The following is a 19,442-nucleotide window of genomic DNA, read 5'->3' on the forward strand; positions in this document are numbered from 1 at the left end:
ATGGAGTGACAAATCCCAGTCTCGATTCGTGCCAACCCAACAGACACTTTCAAAGATACCTGTAATGTACCTTTATAGTCACCCAGTTACGTTGTGATGTTTGGCACACCCAAGGCACTCCTACGGTATCCAGGAGTTGCACAATCTCATGGTCTAAGGAAATGATACTTGACATTCAGAAAAGCTACAGCAAACGAACTACACGATCTTTGTGCTATGCTTAGGTTTGGGTCTTGTCCATCACATCATTCTCCTAATGATGTGATCCCGTTATCAATGACATCCCCATGTCCATAGCTAGGAAACCATGACTATCTGTTGATCAACAAGCTAGTCAACTAGAGGCTCACTAGGGACACATTATGGTCTATGTATTCACACATGTATTACGATTTCCGGATAATACAATTATAGCATGAATAATAGACAATTATCATGAACAAGGAAATATAATAATCATTTTATTATTGCCTCTAGGGCATATTTCCAACATCATCGTGTTTGGACTTTGTTTGGTACTGATTTTCTAAAAAGCCAAAAACAAGAAAAAAAATAATTAGCACTAGGCACTGAGTTAATATGTTAGTCCCCAAAAATAAGATAAAATTGCATATAAAGTATCTAAGATTGGTAATATAATAGGATGAAACAATCAAAGTATCAACCCACTATGGGCAGCTTGACTAAACTACATGGGGGAGTGGGACAAGCCATCATGGCATACCCATCTTGCGCTCAATGACCCTAGGTCCATACATCATCTCGAAAATCATGTCCAAACGACAAGTTCTCAGCGGCTCGTGGCGGTGAGGAATGGGACCTTAGGACCTGAAGGCCACAGACCAAGGGTAATCAAAGACTCCTCATGGCACCCGCAGGGTTCGGGTGCGGGTAATGCTTGCCCAAACCCTTACCCGTCCCATTTTTTTCTGCCCAAACCCGTACCCGTACCCGCACCCCGGGTATCATATCTTTCCCATACACGTACCCGATTCCAGAAAATAGCTCGGTTATTTCATAGAACAATTTAAGTCTCCCTACAACTTCTTTAGCAAAAGCCCAATCTTCAGCACTAGGAAGCCACTCATATTGCTTATCCTTTTCTTTTGCACGTTCAAACACAAGTCTATAAGGTAAAGCAATATCAAGCATTATGAAAGTAGAGTTCCACCTAGTCTTGCAATCAAGTTTCAACCCCCTTGTTATTTTAACTTTCTTATACTTAGCCATTTCCTCAAACTGTTCCACCCTTTTTGGTGAGGCAGTCCAATATGCCACACTTTCACGGATGTTTTCTATAGCTGATTTCATGACATCTAAGCCATCCTTCACTATCAAATTCAGAATATGTGCAGAACAACGCATGTGAAGTAGAGTACCTTCACAAAGAAGCTTATTTTTTCCTATCTTGCCCACAATCTCCTCAACTACCTTGTCGTTGACGTTGCAATTATCAACTGTCACGGTCAAGAGCTTCTCATCAAGATTCCATTCCACCAACGACTCATGAAGCATCCCAGCTATAGCAGCCGCATTATGTGGTGCAGGAACATAAATAAACCTACAATATGCACACATACACAGCAGTTTGAGAGTTGGCAAAAGCTGAAAATAGGCACGGCGCAATATTTAATGCTTTCACTACAATATACCTCATGAGAATGTTCCTTAGCCTCCACGACTCATCAATGAAATGGGCTGTGATAGCCATATATCCCTTCTTTTGGCTGTTAGAGGTCCACATATCAGTGGTGACAGCAACCCTTGATTGGATCATACTCATGTACTCGATGGCCTTCTTCCTTTCCATTTTGTATCTTCCCACAATATCATATCTACAAATCAAAAGAAAATAGACAGATTCATGTTATTTAGTAATGGAAAAGAAGAAACATGAAGAAGTAAAAAGAAGGAAATAAATACATAGCATATTTACCGGATAGTATTTCTTGTATGAAGCTTGAATAACGGCTGAAGGGCAGCAACAAATCTCCTAAAACCAACATGGTCTACCATAGACAAGGGGTAATCATGCAACACCAACATGTTGCCAAGCTCAACTCTAGCATAATCTTGATCAAAAGTATAGCTCTCCATGCTCACTTTCCCATCCTCTTCGGCACTCACCTTCAATGAGGATTGACTCAAAGTTTTACCTCCCTTGGTCTTCAACTTCTTAAGAGTGCAAATATTAAGATGCAAACGAAGATGCTTAGTTCCATTCCTCGATCCCGCGGTAAGTACCTTGGGACACCAATTACACTTGGCCTTCCATTCACTATTGATCCTCATCTTCTTCATTTCCAACCCAACCTTAGATGTGAGCTTGCGCTTAGAAGGTAGCACCTCCACCTCTTCCACATCATCCTCTTCTTCATCATCTGAAACAATAACATGATCTCCATCTTCATCCATTGGTGTTGTTGTGTGACTCGTGTCATGCATGGACACATCTACTTGGACAGTGTTTGTATCACTTCACAACAAGTATGATACACATTAGTTAATTTAAAAAATCAAAAGTGTATAACAGCAAGCATTCACTACATGGCAGATCATTAACAACTTTCTTATTTCTTCTTGTTTGTATTCACTAGATGGCATGCATTAACAACAAGCATTCATTAATATTCTTTCTTCTTGTATTCACTTGGAGGCAGATCATTAACAACTTCCTTCTTTCTTCTTGTTTCTATTCACTAGATGGCAAGCATTAACAGCAAGCATTCAAAAATATTCCTTTCTTTTCCAATTCATTAACACATCAATTAATGTAATGAGCACATTCAACAACAGATCAATTAACTATTCAACATACTCAAGCATGCATTAACAGATCGGCTAAATCTAATGAACACATTCAATCATTCAACAACAGATCTAATCATCACATTAAAAAAAGGTGAAACTCTTCACCGATTTGGATGCTTTGCTGCCCTTCTCGCCACCATCGCAGGTGTAGCACCACCACGGCCACGACCACGGCCACGCCCCACCTTGCAACCGGGAGCAGTGGAGCTGCGCCCAGAAACCTGCCCCGTTGATGGTGGCTGAAGATGCACAGGCTTGGAGGTAGGAAAAGGCGTCGGCGCACGAGACCCACTGCCGGTACCTTCTTCAAATCCATCCCCGTCCACCGGAGTTGCATTCGCGCTGGAGTGAAGCCCCTCCTCGGCGTCCTCCTGGTCGGGCGCCATGGCGGCAGGAGGTTCTGCAGGTCTCGCGTGGAGGTCACGTCGAGGAGAGGAGGTAGAGGGAGGAGAGGAGGAGAGGAGGGAGGGGGCCGGTCCCGTCGCTGCAGGCAGCGGCGGCGGTGACCTGTGGCTTCTCCCCTCTAGGGTTTGTGGCGAGAGATAGAGGTGGGGTTTCTGGAGTGACGGCGCGGGGGTGGGTTGGGGTCTCGGAGAGGGATTTGGGTGGGATCGATGGGGAGTGGGCTGCTGGGCCTGGGCGCTGGGCCGTTGGCTGCCGCCTCGACTGGGTTCAGTTAGGGTTTTGATGTTTTTAGTGACTGACATTAAGGGCCTACCTGGCATAATGAATAAGTATACGGGTACGCGGGTATGCGGGTATGGGTATTGTCGTCCCATACCCGTACCCGGCTTACCCGATGGGTATAGTTTTTTTCCCATTTATAAACCCAAGGGTAATTTTCTTTCCCAAACCCTTACCCTAATAGGGTTTTTACCCGCCGGGTTCGCGGGTAGCGGGTACCCATTGCCATCTGGATCAAAGACTGACCACCATGACCCTAAGTCGGCCGAACACACACTAGCGAAGGGCGAGCACGATGCACCATTATGGTGGCAAACTGACCCCCCCCCCCCAAGAAAGGGAGGGGCCTCGGGCATCCTAGATCGAGACTCAGTTCCCAAGTGAGATGCGAGTGTGCTCCCAATTGGGCTCTAGATGGGAGTCGGGGCAACCCCCGATCTCCCCGGAATTAATGATATGAGGAAAAGGCCATGAGTCCGCCACTGCCTAGATTCTCAGGGCAGAGCTCCGAAGGGTTGAAAGTGTATGTGACCCGAGGACCAGCCATATATAAGGTGGAACCAGGGATCCCCTGAGGGCAGAGAGAGAAAAACCTAAGACAGATCCCTGCCGCCAGGCAAGGTGGGTTGTAATTGCTAGGGCAGAACTCGTCGGTGATCCTCTAGATCCCCAATGACCACCTCAATACTACATGCATGAGTATGGTCTTACCTCCTCCCCCGAGGGCACGAACCTAGGTAAACCATCCGTGTGCTCTCTCTAACCAATCGATCGGCCGCCGTTCGCCCCTACCAAACAAATAGTCGTCCACCGACGACACTATCGCATGAAAACTACGACATCGGGGCTTCCTAGACAGTGCCACCTGGACCACGATTTTGCTATAGGTGGAGAGGGTCTCTGGTGGTAGCAGCAACACGACATACCTTCCCTCCACCAACTACTCTATAATGGCTATAATAATGGTGAGTCGACATGTGAGCAGTTTGATTTTCAAACTGCCTAGACCAATTTTGTACATAGATGGGACTATCGTGCTCGACCCATCATCAGGGTCCAAGGGCAACGACCCATCATGGGGCCAGATTGCAGGTGGCGTCTACCGGGGCTAGTTTACGATGGTTTCTAGGTTATAACTAGAGACATACAACCCAACAGGTGCCAGTTGTATCCCTTGACCCGTGTCGAAGAACCTAAACAAGGAAGCAATCTCAGGTGTCGATGTCGAGGTAGCGTCGTTGCGACGATCTTGGTGCTAGTGGTTGTTGGTGCGCAGGTCGGCGGTTATGGCGGAGGTGTTTAGCAAGCCATCAATTTTGATGGTGGTTGTATCCAAGGGGTGCAGTGAAGAGACTTTAGTGGTGGTGGCTTTGACGGCAACTTCTCTGAGGGTGGGTATGACGGTGCAGAGGCGTGAACCATGGTCTTGTCAACAATTCTTACGGTTAGAGATTAAAATTCCATTCCATTGAAGAAAATGGGGTGCCATGTACAAAGGAGAGTATTTGGAGAACGCTCCCTTCTTTCTGGTTTAGATGGCTTATCTGAATTTTTTTCGATTTAAAGGGTTTATCTTCATATATTTTTGGCGGTTTGACTTATCTTCATCTTTTATTGAGATTTCAAGGCGCATTAAATCTTTGCATGCAAGAATTAGAAAGAAACTCACAAATGCATGTAATGTTCCTACTCATCTAGTAGTGGCCAAGCATGCATGCACTGCAATTAATTCAAATTAATGTATTAGTTTAATTTGAGTATATTCCTTCACTAGCATCCGACTTGATTGATGAGATTTCATATTTGAACCCTGTAAACAGGAGAGGAGGGAGTAGCATTTTTTACTTACAATAGTGTCTATTGGTATAATCCATGTGCTTAATTAGACACATCTGCTATACAAATAAGTATTCATAGTAGTTCTGCGCCGTGTACCTAAAAACCTGGTTTAGTTCTCGAAGCATCTTCCTAAGCACTTTACATCATATTAATGCTCTAATAAACGTCAACATGGCACCGCCGGGTTCGGGTGCAGGTAATGGTAGCCCAAACCCGTACATGTCTCATTATTTTTTGTCCATATCCATACCCAAACCCGCACCTCGGGTTTCAAATTGTTCCCATACCTGTACCCGGTCGGGTGCAGGTAATACCCGCGGGTAAAAAATACCCATCTCGATGACCTTACCCAATTCACACTTCATGTATTTTTCAACATTTACACATATATACCCAACATTTTAGCATGCATTCTTCAACATTTCAGTACATATATACCACATTTTAGCATTTGAGCACATATAGATGATGATTTGTTGCGCCATGAAATAAAAAGAATGATATTGATTTTCAGAAATGGATAGCAATAAGCACGAAATAGATGGCACTAAACAATGTCCAATTATATACATGGGTGAGTAGCCTGTACATGAACTTTTAAGAAGCATTCACGCCTATTATTATTTTTCAGTTACAAGACAGACACAATTTTCTTTTATTGAAGGTACTTCTGCATCCCCTAATTCAAAATAGTCAACCGAAGGAGACTATGTAATAAGATTAACAAAACCGTTAGTTCACAAAACAAGATTAACACATTTAAACAAGATCATGCACATGCGTCAGGGGAGAGGATTTTGGATCGACGCTAGCGGTTGCGTTAGCCTAGGATACAATGACTAGGTTCCTTTAGTGAACACATGAAGCCCGCTGTTAGAAGAAATTAATATATGGGTATGCGGGTCCGCGGGTATGGATATTGCATTCCCATACCCATACCCAGTTTACCCGATGGGTATAATTTTTTCTCATTTATAAACTCATGGGTATTTATTTGTCCTAAACCCTTACCCTAATAGGGTTTTTACCCGCCGGGTTCGTTGGATTCGGGTACCCATTGTCATGTTGAAATAAATGATTATAATATTAGTTGTTTCTGGTTAAAAAGGAATTGCCCTGGCCTCTGCATCATCACGCGTACAGAACAAATTAAACAAACAATTTAGATTAACTTGTGCTAATAATAAACGATGAGACATGGCAGAATAATTTGGATCAAGAAAAATGTTTTCCGGGCAGGAGGCACGGTCCGAGCCTAGGACACGTATCTGAGGAGTGCGCGTCTCCTCTTGCGGAAACGTGCGATCGCGAAACTGCCCAACCACTCACACTGCGCAAAACCGCGATCCTACATATACGGACGGCGGACGCCGAGACACCTGTGCACACCACGCGAGCCGCGGCAAATACACAGAGAAGAGAGGGGACAGCAGTCAAAGAGCGAGCGAGCGAGGCGGAAGAAATCCCTCGAGATGGACGCAAGACCGCGACGGGCGTCGTCCTCCCCGGCGGCGGCGACGGCGGCGGCGGCCTTGTCCCTGCTGCTCCTGTTCCCCATGTTCCTAGGTAATGAATAAGGCTGGCTCTGCTCTGCTCTGCTGTCCATTTCGTCGCGGCTTGCGCGCTTTGCTGATATCCGTCGTCCTTCCTCTTCTTGATTCCGGCCGGACAGGGGGCCAGGCGTCGGGGTACGGCGACGATTCGGGCGCCGGCGGCATGACGGCGCTGCAGAAGCACGCGGCCTTCTTCGACCGCGACAAGGACGGCGTCGTCACCTTCTCCGAGACGTACGCAGGTGAGCGAATTTTTTCCCCATTCGCTTTCTGCTTTTGTTACCTGCGTTCTGTTTCAGTCTTTCAGAGAGATTTCTCCCAGTGGTTCTCCGGTTGTTGTTTGTTGATTCTGTCTCACGTGCAATTACCCTCCTTGCATACCAGCGTTTCGGGCCCTCGGATTTGGATTTGCTTCGTCCACCTTGAGTGCCACCTTCATCAATGGCGTCCTTGGCCCCCAGACCAGACCGGTAATCCTTCGACAGAGAATTCTTATGTCGGAGTTTTCTTCTGTGTTAAGTTTAAGGATCCTGGTTACTGTTAGCTTGTGGCTGCAACATTCCCTTGCTTCCCTGAGAAGAGAAGGCAACGCTAGATTAGAACGCTTCATTTTGTCTGCGGTTTCGAGCTGATTATTCAGTGCTCTGGTATGTTAGGCTAGCTACCTGAGCCACAAAGTTTTGTTCTGTGGAACATTTAGCACCTTTTACTGTGCTTTCTTCAAGTCTTGATAGAAATTCAATTCTCAGTAGTATTTTCCTGCGAGTGCATAGATACGCGATCCCGGGTCTGACAAGTGATGAGTGTCAAAATCATGAAATGTAGTAGTGCGGTATAATTTAGAGGGATGCCTGGTTTCAGATTTTGACAGCACAAGCGTCAGATGTGGGCATTACTTCTTTTTTTATTAAGTCGTGGGCATGACTAGCTACTAGTGCGGTACTCTGTGATCACTATGATGTTTCAAATCAAAGAAACTGAGCAGGTCTTAGCACACCTTCATTCTTTGTCCAAAGAGCAAGCAAGTTACTATTGTATAAAGGGCTGTGAAATTCGTGCAGGAAAATGACACGGCGCGCATGTCCATCTACATCGAGAACATCCACAAGGGCATCCACGGGAGCGACTCAGGCGCGTATGACTCCCAAGGAAGGTAGTAAAAGCACACGCCAACCACTTCGTCTGCTCCAACTTGCGCATGGTGATTCGCTACTGATGCGTAATTAACCATTGCAGGTTCGTTCCGGACAAGTTCGATGCGGCGTTCGCCAAGCACGGCAAGACGGTGCCGGACGCCCTAACGTCCGCGGAGGTGGACGAGCTGATCGCCGCGAACCGGCAGCCCAGCGACTACGCGGGATGGTACGCGCGGTCTACGGCCTCTCCTGTTATGTTATCCATCCTGCACGTAATTTTCAGACCTCCTGACGCGGCAAGCAAAACAACGTATGCAGGGCGGGCGCGTCGGCGGAGTGGAAGCTGCTGTATAGCATCGGCAAGGACGAGGACGGGCTCCTCCGCAAGGACGCCGCCAGGGGCGTCTACGACGGCAGCCTCTTCGCCAGGGTGGTGCAGGAGCGGAGGGCATCCTCGCTAGAAGAAACCCAGGCATGATCGTGGCACGCCGTCACGGTGTGTGTGTGCTGGAACCTAGGTGGTTATCTATTGGTTGTGAATGGTTGTGAGATGGGTTAAAAAATAGCATTCACATTACCCATACATATAGAAATAGTACATCGGAGTACTAATTAGCTACTAGAAATAAATGCAATACGCCCTAAACTTTATCTATTGTGAAAACGCATGCAAATTTAACTGTGCCTTCTAAACTGTGACGGAGGGAGTAGTACTAGTCCAAATTACTTATCCGGTGTGATTGGCTCGTCGCGTCACGCCGTCACGGTCTGTCGCCACATAGCTACAGACAGTAGTACTACTATATCTGCTGAATGAATGTTAGAAAAATAGGCAGTGTGAACGGGTGTGAACGCTTGTGAACGGAATCGTGGGATGGGACCGATGTTCCTCTTGTTTGTGTCCTGTGGATATATGGTTTCATTATGCGTACACGACTGACTTGCTCCTGCTCCTTAGTTGGGCTGTGATGCCTGAATAAAGCTCCCTAAACTAACCCTCAGAAAAAACTGGTAACTATAATCTGCGAATGTTTTGAAGCAACTTTAGTTGTGGCGAGGATGAGCAAGGCCGACGATTTTCGTTTGCAAGCACGGCAGTTTTCTAATAAAACAGCTGAACTGTAGCAGAATTGTCATGCTCACTAACTAAAATTGCCATCAAAATTGTTCGTAAATGTCATCCCTCCCAGCAACGTTCACTGGCTATTGGGGTAAAAAAAAACATCCTACTCCCATTTGACGCCTCTCTTTGTCTTGCCCGTGATGTTTTGTCCGTGTCCTCCTTGTTGCAATCAACCCCGTTTTATTAATTCGCTGGAATCAACGGGGCCAGCGAGCTAGTATGTCGCTGTCAGCGTTATCTGCCCGTGCATCCTTTGCCTGCTCACAAAGGTTCCGTCGCGCTGTTTATTTGTTCCCCTTGTTTCATTGTCTGTACGCTGAGACTGACTGTTTAGATATTCTGCTCAGCGGTATCTTAATCGTCGTCGGCGCTGGCTCGTCTGACGGTATTAGGTGGAAACTCGCGACTGTCGACGCCGGCGACACGAGCCCCTGGGTGGGTGCTAATCATGCCAGCAGGTGGAGTGGTTGTGGACTCTCCGGTGTCCACCCGATGAGGCGAACCAAAGTAACAGTAGATTAAAATGGTACGAACGAGACCTTTTAAGAGAACTGCAGATTCCATCGCTCTAATACGATAGTACAGTCCGTGCGCATAGGTCTGTCCTCAACTCGTCTTTCATTTTCAAGATGCTTTGCACACGCTCCCTCCATATCGAAATATATCATGTTTTAGTGTTAGAAAATGTCTTATATTTTGACATGGAGTGAGTATTTCGGTATTTCACGCCCCAGTGGCACTAGAAGGGTTAGAACGTCTCTAACCGATCCCCTATGAAGTTTCAAAGGATCAAATTTTTTCTAAACCGCACCTAATCGAACCTGTAAGTGCGCCTCTACGGCGCAAAAGGACAACTTAACTTACCCTTCAGCACCCCCGACAAGTACATGGTGGAGCTCCGCCGCCTGTACCCGGAGCGCATCAAGGAGGAGCTAGCATCGGCGGTACGAGCTCTATAAGTTGGCAATGGTGACGGTCTTTTCTCCAGCGATGGTGACGGCTCCAGGTGCAGTGAAGTGGATTTTTGCACTCACCCGCCCGCTTTCTAACTTAAGAAATATTTTCGTTTGCAGAAACCCCCCTAATTCTCTGATCCATCATCCCCAACCCAAAGCTCCAAGTTGTGCGTCGTGCGACTCCTGACCGAAATCCTTCCTTGCCAGATCTCTCGCATCGGCCCCCAAATCGAATCTCAATCCGAAGGCCAAGTACCACGGCAACGCATGGATGATTCCCTTGAACTTCTCTAGCGGCGGCAATCAAGTAGCGACAACAATGGCTCGACGGTCCTTAGCCCCGGCCGGCCGGCCGGCCGTCTCGACGGCGAAGCCATGACAACCGACGACCTTCTACGGCGGTGATGATGCGGAACGATGAGGCGCCAACGCCGCCTTGGATGGCCTCCTCCGCGGGCGATGATTCCTATTACATAGGAAGCTGCAGCCTCTCGTCCATAGGAAGTTGTAGCTGTAACCTGTAGCCTGTACAAAATGTACCGGTGCTATGCTCATATGAGTAAACTGTATCAGTATTTGCACCTAAATAAATGACATCGTGTGAGCTGCTTGTATGTGTTTCTAATCTTTTCTAGATTCCTTACCAATACGTGATATGCCTTACCAAGCTTGTTCAGATCAGAGGCTTTCGTTGAGCTTTTCCCTTGCTCAAAACCATGTATGCTGTTGCCACAGAATTCAGTGACTAGTTCAGTTACGAACTGAAGTGCTGAAAAAAAATCAGTGATCTTCTCAGTCATGTGGTCAAACCATATATTGTTCAGCAAAGATTTTGAGTTGCAGAAGAGGGTTGGGATGGCTTTGTCTAGTTTTGATATCTAAGCTATAAGCAGCAAGTCACTATCCAAAATATCCTGGACATTCACAAAGTTCAGTGACTAAGCTCCATATGTGTTGAACAAAATCAGTGACTTATTCAGAAAATCTTCTGAATTACCAGAAGTGGCCTAGAATGGCCGTAATCAGTTTTAAGATAAAAAAGGCTATAAAAACAAGTCCATATCCAAAGTTTCCTGAACATTTACTGTAGTTCTTGATTGATCATGTATAACAAGTATATTGACAAACTGTATTTTCTGCTCCGGTATGATGCAGGTCTGAGCAAAGAATTTATTTAACATGATGAAAATTTGACAATCATCGCCCTACTGATGTTCATATAATGTAGTAATTTGATAATCATAAAAAATTATAAATCAAGTCAAATTTGATTTAACATAGTGCAAATCCCCGTCCATTACATGGTTCCTGTACATCAAAGGCTAAATCATAACATATATAAAATCATTCTTTGCATCGCAAAATTTGGCATCAGCAAGCACCATTTAGTTGCATATCTTCCACAATCAGGCCCCTTTTCCCTTTGCTTGGACAATTGCGACTATCATGAAATACTATTTGCTTGCATGTCTTGCACAAGCGTGCTACCCTTGCCTTTACTTCTTTGTCCTTCTTTTTTCGACTATCCTCCTTGGTCTCCTTTCCGCTCTTTATTCTTTTGCATCTCCCCACCGTATGAACATCAGTGGGTGGATGTATATGAACTTCAGTAGGAATATTGCAACCAATAAAAGCCTCATATTCCTCTTGCCTTGTGCTTTTGGTAGTTGCAGGAACCATTTGGTCTAGAGGGACCTCAATGTTCAACACACTTGATGTTAAGAAGTCCATGCCTACTCCCTCCGTTCCAAATTACTCGTCGTGGCACGGAGGGAGTACATCTGAGTGCTTCGCCTTCTGAATCATATCTTCCATGTTATTACGTATAGATGAAATCTTCTCTCTTGTGGCCGCATCCAATGCATCAGTGGGTTTTTCTTCTAGTAAATTTCCTTGTTCATCAAAAACACTCTCCCTGCAAAGAATTTATTTTTGTTAGTCATATTATTTTTTAACAATAAGGAATCAATAGTTATGCCTTAGTTTTTGTAGGTTGTTCTCCCCAGAAAGTCTAACAAAGATGTGTGCATCACAACCATATCGTGTGTTGGCCTGCTTACGCTTTTTCCTCGAGGAGTCATCGACCTCCTTACTATCTTTCGACTTGAATCCTTCCCTATTACTCATAAAGCACTTAGTTCGTACCACCTTATTCTCAGTCTTTTTCTGTTGTCTGATACGAACTCCAAAACCCGCATTATGTGCATATGCCTTGTAGAACTTCTCCACTGCCTCGAGTCCTTCAAATGCCATACCTACTTTAGGCTTCAAGTTCTCATCACATTCAGGTGTAAAAGACAAAAACTGCAACATCAAGAATAAATTGTGACCACCACATTCACACATAGATCAATAAAGGATTAGTTGTAAGGTAGTACAAACTAATCAAACTTACAGCTAGGGATATGGCTGCATTCTTTTTGGGTGTGCCAAACTCTTCTTCATTCATATGCATTTGCAAGTAACTGGTTGGCTCCATGTGACTGCAAGCACACCTACAGGATCAAGTTCACACATGGCAATGACACATGCTTTAACATACGAAAGGACTGGATTTTACCTGGAACTAGTGGTGTCGTAGTGTTGCTGATTGCTACTGATGAGGTTGTTCATTCAAGCGACTAGCTGATCTAGCGTATAAGATCTCTCCTTAGAGTGTGGACCTGCAGTCTGCAGAGGAAGGATACAGAGATCAAAGCAATTACGTACATTCATGCATGGGCCGACGGCTACCGATGAACGCCAAGATCATGTCAGTTGGGAATATCAGTACTTGGATGGGGTGGCGCGTGTCGACGGACGCCGTCGCCGCTGAAGAGCACAGGGCCGCGGGCGTTCGGCCTAGGGTTCCATAGCTGCCGCGGGAGAGAGAAATACCTAGAGTTGTCTATTACGACGCACGATGCAGTCCTGTGTCCAGGGTTGTTTTTGCACAGTAAAACTATTGGTATGGGTTACAGGCGGGCGTTTCAATGCAAAATTACTGGAAATTAATCCAAAGCAAAGGATTTAGATCGTGGGGCTGAGAACAGAGGGATGTAGGGATACACGAAAAGAGCGGATTCACAAGTATATATATATAGGTAAATTGTTGAGGGCACCTAGGTGCCCGGACACCTTGATTGTTTTGGAAACCGTGTTATATTTAATTTGTTTCCTAACTATTCTTCATGCAAGACTTTTCCTGCTTACGTTTTATTTGTTTTTTCTAATTATTAGACATGCAAGACTTGCCATACAATAAAACGTAATAATATTGATTTTTAGAATTGATACAAGTATCTAATACGCGTATTTTTTTTCCTAACTACCTAATACAGGTATCTAATACCTACCAACGAAATTATGTACATACGTAGATATGTATATATTCAATAATTTATTTTTTAAAAACTATTACATTTATTTGTTTCCCAATTATCTAAAGTGGGTATCTTATACTTACTAACAAAAGTATGTACATACGCGGGTATGTATATACCCAAGAATTTGTTATTTGACTAATTACATTTTATTTTTGTTTCCTAACTATCCAATACCTACTGAAGAAAATATTGTAATACCCGGTCGACGTATATACGTCAAGTGGAAATACCCAATGTATCGACACACTTATATACCTGGTTGTGTAAATTTTTTTTGGAAAATATTGTACATACCCGGTCTACGTGACATATATCTAAAGTAAAACATGGCTACGTATATATCCGGCTACGTGACACATAGGTATCTAATATATAACCAAAATATTTCGAGTACAAAACATATATACCTAATATATTTTGGGTTATGTACATATATACCTAGTGATTTATTCAACGTATGACCTTCATTATAAGCAAAATGATGCACGTACGATGAGACATGCATGGACTTAAAACATGGGTCATTTATTACTGATTTTCTCTATCCTATCTAATCTGGGCAGGTATTAAGTGTCCATATCAAGCAATAATTCTTTCCTAATAAGATTTATCCATCAATGCTAATACTAATTACACGCGCACAGATCTTAGTGTCATCCAACGGTTTTTAAGCTAGGTGCCCAGGCACCTAGGTGTCCCAAACTGGCGTCCTATATATATATATTATTCTGATCACGGGATCAGAATAATATTCTGATCACAACCTGAACTGCCTGAGTAACGCGCCTGAACTTCCCTCTGTACAAACCCGAACTTCGGGCTATCTTCACAACCGTGGCTTCCCCCGCGAATTATTCCGGTCAGTAGTGTTGTGTGGGATGTGACTGTAATCTAGATACTCATACCTACATCTAAATGCACGTTTTGATTCGTATTTTTGCATTTTGGCGGATTCACTCTCAGGGCGGATGAACTCATGTCTATTTATAAGTTTAATGCATTCAGTGGATGTCCTGGAACCTCTAACATGATGGTAATTTGGTTTAAGTACGAGTTTCGTGGGCAATTTGTCGTTAATTTCAACGGATTTGATTTGAGGCTCTGTGTTCTTCGTCTGCGGGGGGGGTTCCGCCGCTTCTGTAGATTTGTTATTTTTATTTGAGTATAGAGGGCGGATTTGATTGCAGTAGTGAGATTGGACCGTTCATGCATTGTTAATTCCATCGGGAAGGCGAATACACCGCTGAAATCGGGCGATTGGATCTCGTGTCCGCCCGTGCTAGTTTTCGGTTCTTCAATGAGACAGCTTGGTTGATTTATTGTTTTGATGTCAGGGCGCAATAGGATATCGTTCGAGGTCGTGGCCTGAGATGGTGTAGTCATCCAAGTGATTAAATCTGAAAAGCAAATTCGATAATGCGTTTTTTCAGTGATTCTACTGTCTGTGTTACAGAGTTGGACTTCTGCACCTTTTGTGCTTGAACTTCCCTCGTTTTAATGCATGTTTTTTGGTTGATGCTGCAATACGATCTGTTTGGTTGGTGTTGTTATAAAAATTTTGTGTACATTTTTTTTGTTTTTCAGAGTACTCATATACGTAAATGCGGAGGTGGTCCATAGATACACAAATCATCCTTTTTATATTTATTCTGTCTTCAGGGCTAGTTTTTTGGATCATCCACATTCTGTGGTAGTAATTGGACTTCTATGCTACCAGTGATTGAACTTCCTGATTTCCACATTGCAAGGTGGTGCAACATCGCGCTCTATTTTTTGTTTTTTTTGTAATTTTCAATTTTGTAATTTGGGTTTTAGTTTGTTCCGTGGCAACTATGGGATTATTCCCAAATACGCATGCATACCTTACTTTTTTTTGTAACACGTTTGCATACTTCAAACGGTGGTAGAACTTCAGTTTGTGTTTAACGTGAACTTACAAGATTTTTGCTTCTATGTAATTTGTCTTTTCTACATGTTCATTTGATGTTTTTTCCAAACGCCGAACTTCTGTGTTTTTACAACTTGGACTTACCTTTATTTAGAACATTTTATGAGTTAACTTACGCCTTGTGCATTTTGTTTCTTCGACACTAAAAATTATTATTCCTCAGGTGCTTCTTTCTTGGTTTTTTATGTCACAGCAAAAATTTTCTTGAATGTAGGTTCATCTTTTTGACATTGATATTCCAGGACAGATTACATTCCAGAAATCAAAAACCCTTAGTAGATTTCTTCTGCAATTTGTTGTAACTAGTGTGTAAGTGTGGAGCTGGATCACAAGCACTATCTTCCTCTTTTCCCTTAGTCTATGTTTCGGTATAGTTTTTTGATCATCCACTATCTTCAGTAGGATCTGGACTTCTTTTTTATTAATGGTTGAACTTCTGGTTTTGGAGATTTGCACTCCACATTGGAAGGCGAAGGTGCATGATGCTCTATATTTTGTTTGTTTGGTTTTCTTTGTAATTTTTAATTCTCCAGATGTTCTTTTTAGACTTTTGTCTCGTGAGAAATCATGGGATTAGCCCAAGTATGGGCCGAGACAGAAATGAGCTGGAGCAGGCGACGACGCGGCGTGCCGCGTCGTCGCATGCAGAGGTGAGTCCGTCACATCCGTGACCCCACTATCTATCTTAGGGTTTTTAGGGTTTAGGGTGCACTTCATCTGTTTTTGTAGTTGAACTTCTTCTTTTTGTTTCTTTATGGTTTATTTATTCTTATTACTTTACTTCATTTATTAGGGTACTTGAACTTCTGTTCTTTATTTTTTGAACTTCTTTTCTCTTGTTTTTTTAGGGGCATATTTATGTATGTATGTTTCTTCCTTTAGTACTGTATTTGCCATCTATATTTGGTTTTGAGGATATCAGCCGTGCTGTTTTGTGATCTTATCTCACTATAATAGATGCATTCAAATGGTGCATTTATTTATCTACACATGTATTTACTGTTTTAGCTGTTGGGGGGTAAAAGTGTAAATTCAGTGGCGCTGCAAGTCCCACGACACAGAGGCATTAAGTGACCATCTCCCTCGCGACCACGTGTCAGAAAACTCCTCTCCCCTTGTCACTCGCTCTCTCCCCCCTCTCCGTCGCTCCGCTGCCTTCCTCTCCTCCAACTCCCCCCGATTTCTCCGCCCCTGTCCCCTGCCCTCGTGCTGGAGTAACCGGCGCACGCCACCGCTCCTATTTCTCCCCCACGCCCCGCTCTCTCTCGCCCAACCCGCTCTCTTCTGCTCTAAAGCAAGGGCAGCAACTGCCTGCGCGGTTGCAAGGTGCGCGTGGCGTCGTGGGGAGTGGAAGAACCGACGCGGATTCGTGCGTGCAGGAGTCGTCTGGAGAGGTACAAGTGCTGCCCCCTCCTAATGCTTGCTTCTAGTTTCGCCAGATCTGTCGAGGCCTGCCTGTTTCTTCTGTGTGCTCTCGCGTCCACCTCCCTCCCCCTTCTTCTGGTGGTTTGGTGGTAGATTAGGTAGGGTTCTTGTGCGTGTGGTGGTTGGATTTCAATTCCCCGTGGTCAGATTTGTTTGTGAGATGCTTGTGTGTGCTATTTGTCCCTTCATACTTGTGTGGATTTCATTTCCCCTTTGTTGATTTTAGCAGTCAGATGAATGTAAGAGAGGGTGTGGTGTGATGGATGGTTGATGCTGGATCTGATGTATTTAATTGCATTAGTGTTGTGAATTTCGAAGTCTAGATTATGTCTGTGACATTGTATTTAGTTTATGGATACATTTTTTTGTTGTGCTTGCCTAGATGTGCTACTGTTCATCCTTTGTTGGTATGTTGTAGTTGTTTCATCCTAGGGTTTGATTCAGTTTCTTTTTGTATTTTGTTGTGTGATTTTGTACTTGCTAACTATATGCAATCAATCCCCTGTTTTTAGCAGGTTGTTCTAGTGTTTGGAGTTGCATTCATCAAGGCGGTTGTGTTGTCATGGCTTCAAAACCTTCTCCAGGTAAGTATTCATGTTGGACTGCCATTCTTAATAGTGTGAACTTCTAGTAATGGTTATGTGTATGCTTTTTACCATTAGTTTGAGTTAGTAGAGTGTTTGCTTACTTTGTAGTTGATGATTTTGCAGGTGAAACTTTGTCACCAAGTGTTGTTGGACTTCCCAGATGTTTCATTTTTGTAGTGTATATCTTTGTTTTTTTTGTTATCATGTGATGGCATTGATATTTTAGTTTGTCTGTGAAATACTGTTTGTGGTCATGCTACATCTTTTTTATGTGCTACTTGCTTGGGTCACATAGTTGAACTTCTCGTTTTAATTATTGTTTGATTGTAATGAAATTTGGTTGAACTTCTGTTATGCACATTTTGTTTTACTGCTTTGTTATGTATCGTTGAACTTCTGGACATTCATGATATATGTAGTAGCCCCTCTGGTGTAGATTGTTTTTATATTTAGTTTGTAGATTTTTAGTTTGTTTTTTGTGTTTACTGCTTTGTTAGGTATTTTTGAACTTCTAGGTATTGGACATTGTTGTAAAAGTAGAAGTCCCTTTGGTGTAGGATTGCGGATTAGAACTCAGCTGCCTTTTTTACTTGCATTTTTTGTAGTTGGTGATGAGTTGAATAGTTCTGAAAAAAATTCCTGCAATCAAGATGGAGCTTCAGAGGTTAATACTGATGCTCCAATATCTGATGCGGCTAAATCACCCATTATCCCTTTGACTGTGATTGCCAAGGTTGCTTCGAGCCTTGAGAATTTTTCAAGCCTTGAGGATCTTGCTTCTGCAGCTCTTGCTTCACCTAGTATGTGAAACCCCTTTTCTTTTCATTTTAAAGTTTTGAGCCATGTTTTTTTTAGCTTGTTCTTGTTGTTTGTTTTTGTTTTTGTTCCTGAATTTTTTATTTTTTGCTTCGATTTTTTGTGTTCTTTGCAGATGTGTCCACAGAGGAGGAAGCTGTGAACACCATCAACGATGTTTTATCTGAGTTGGGTTTATCAGAAACCCCTGCTGCTGCTGAGGAGGTGGCTCCGTCAGTCAAAGGTTGTGATTCCGTTCCGGATCCTTTGTGCTCTCTTCAGATGTCAGAGACGCAGTCGCAGTCTGTTGATGGCACTGAACCTGTCACGCAACCCGAGGATGTGCCTCTTCAGCTTCTCCTGGAGGACCAACGTAAGAGGAAGAAACAAGAAGATTTTGACAATAAGAGGGCGGCCCGCCTTGAGAAAGGTTCTGATGTTCCTGGATCTGTTCATGCAGCTGAGCTCACTGTTGAGGAAGACGTGTCGTGTGGTACTGATGGCAAGGTTGTCCCCGTTAAGAAGAAAATAAAGAAGACTGCTGCGAGGAAGCTAGTAGTTGGTGAAGTTACTCCTCGAAGGAGCCCACGTGTTTCAAGGCCTGCAGAAGTTGTTGAAGATGAAGGGTTAGGCCTTGGTGGTACGCCACGTCGTAGTCCTCGTGTGCTGGCCACTGCCGCGCCTACACCTTCTCCGCTTGGTGCTGGTGCATCTGGTAAGGGTAAGAAATGCGGCGTGAAGCGCAAGGTTCCACCTGCAAAGGTCAACAAGGGTGTGAAGAAGCGTTCTCGTGTTAATCCAGAGGACAAGGATGATGCTGATTTCAATGCTTATGATGAGGACGACGTAAATGATGATGTTGCCGCTAATTAGGTATGAATGTCTCATGTTTTCTGTTTTTTAGAGCATTTGTCGTTGTTGTTGTAGTTTTATTGTTTTTAGCACTGCCTTGGCGTACATAGCTGACCTTCTGCTCCATCTCAATATAGAAGAATAAATTAGCCGACGTGCTTTGCTTTTATGGTATTACTGCCTTTGTGTACATAGTTGGACTTCTGGGTATATACATGAAGAAATTAGCTCAACTTGTTTGTATACATGTTTGATTACTGCCTTAGTGTATATGGTTGAACTTCTGCTTTTTAAATTTCCAACATTTTTGAAAGCATGTTAACTAGTGTTCATACATGGTTGTACTGCCTATGTAGACATAGTTGGAC

The 19,442-nt window shown here is 43.7% G+C and overlaps 2 protein-coding genes and 1 long non-coding RNA gene across 3 annotated transcripts; 2 read left to right on the top strand and 1 right to left on the bottom strand.

The window, feature by feature from the left end:
• Nucleotides 1–1,423: 1,423 nt before the first annotated feature.
• On the bottom strand, nt 1,424–3,047 carry LOC125528130 (zinc finger BED domain-containing protein RICESLEEPER 3-like). Its single transcript, XM_048692640.1, has 3 exons — nt 2,917–3,047; nt 1,937–2,476; nt 1,424–1,835 (listed from the first exon to the last, which is right to left on the bottom strand). The coding sequence occupies exons 1-3, from the start codon at nt 2,949–2,951 to the stop codon at nt 1,562–1,564; spliced, it is 849 nt and encodes a 282-aa protein (XP_048548597.1). The 5' UTR covers nt 2,952–3,047; the 3' UTR covers nt 1,424–1,561.
• Nucleotides 3,048–6,704: 3,657 nt separating this feature from the next.
• Nucleotides 6,705–8,702, top strand: LOC125528131 (probable peroxygenase 5). The gene is made up of 6 exons (XM_048692641.1): nt 6,705–6,900; nt 7,007–7,129; nt 7,272–7,357; nt 7,949–8,040; nt 8,124–8,249; nt 8,342–8,702. The coding sequence occupies exons 1-6, from the start codon at nt 6,807–6,809 to the stop codon at nt 8,499–8,501; spliced, it is 681 nt and encodes a 226-aa protein (XP_048548598.1). The 5' UTR covers nt 6,705–6,806; the 3' UTR covers nt 8,502–8,702.
• A 1,327-nt stretch (nt 8,703–10,029) lies between these two features.
• LOC125528129 lies at nt 10,030–10,778 on the top strand. Its single transcript, XR_007292325.1, has 2 exons — nt 10,030–10,152; nt 10,220–10,778. It is a non-coding gene; the product is annotated as an uncharacterized LOC125528129 (long non-coding RNA).
• Nucleotides 10,779–19,442: the final 8,664 nt, after the last annotated feature.

Source organism: Triticum urartu, unplaced genomic scaffold (assembly GCF_003073215.2).
Source record: "Triticum urartu cultivar G1812 unplaced genomic scaffold, Tu2.1 TuUngrouped_contig_4656, whole genome shotgun sequence".
NCBI classification, from domain to species: Eukaryota; Viridiplantae; Streptophyta; class Magnoliopsida; order Poales; family Poaceae; genus Triticum; species Triticum urartu.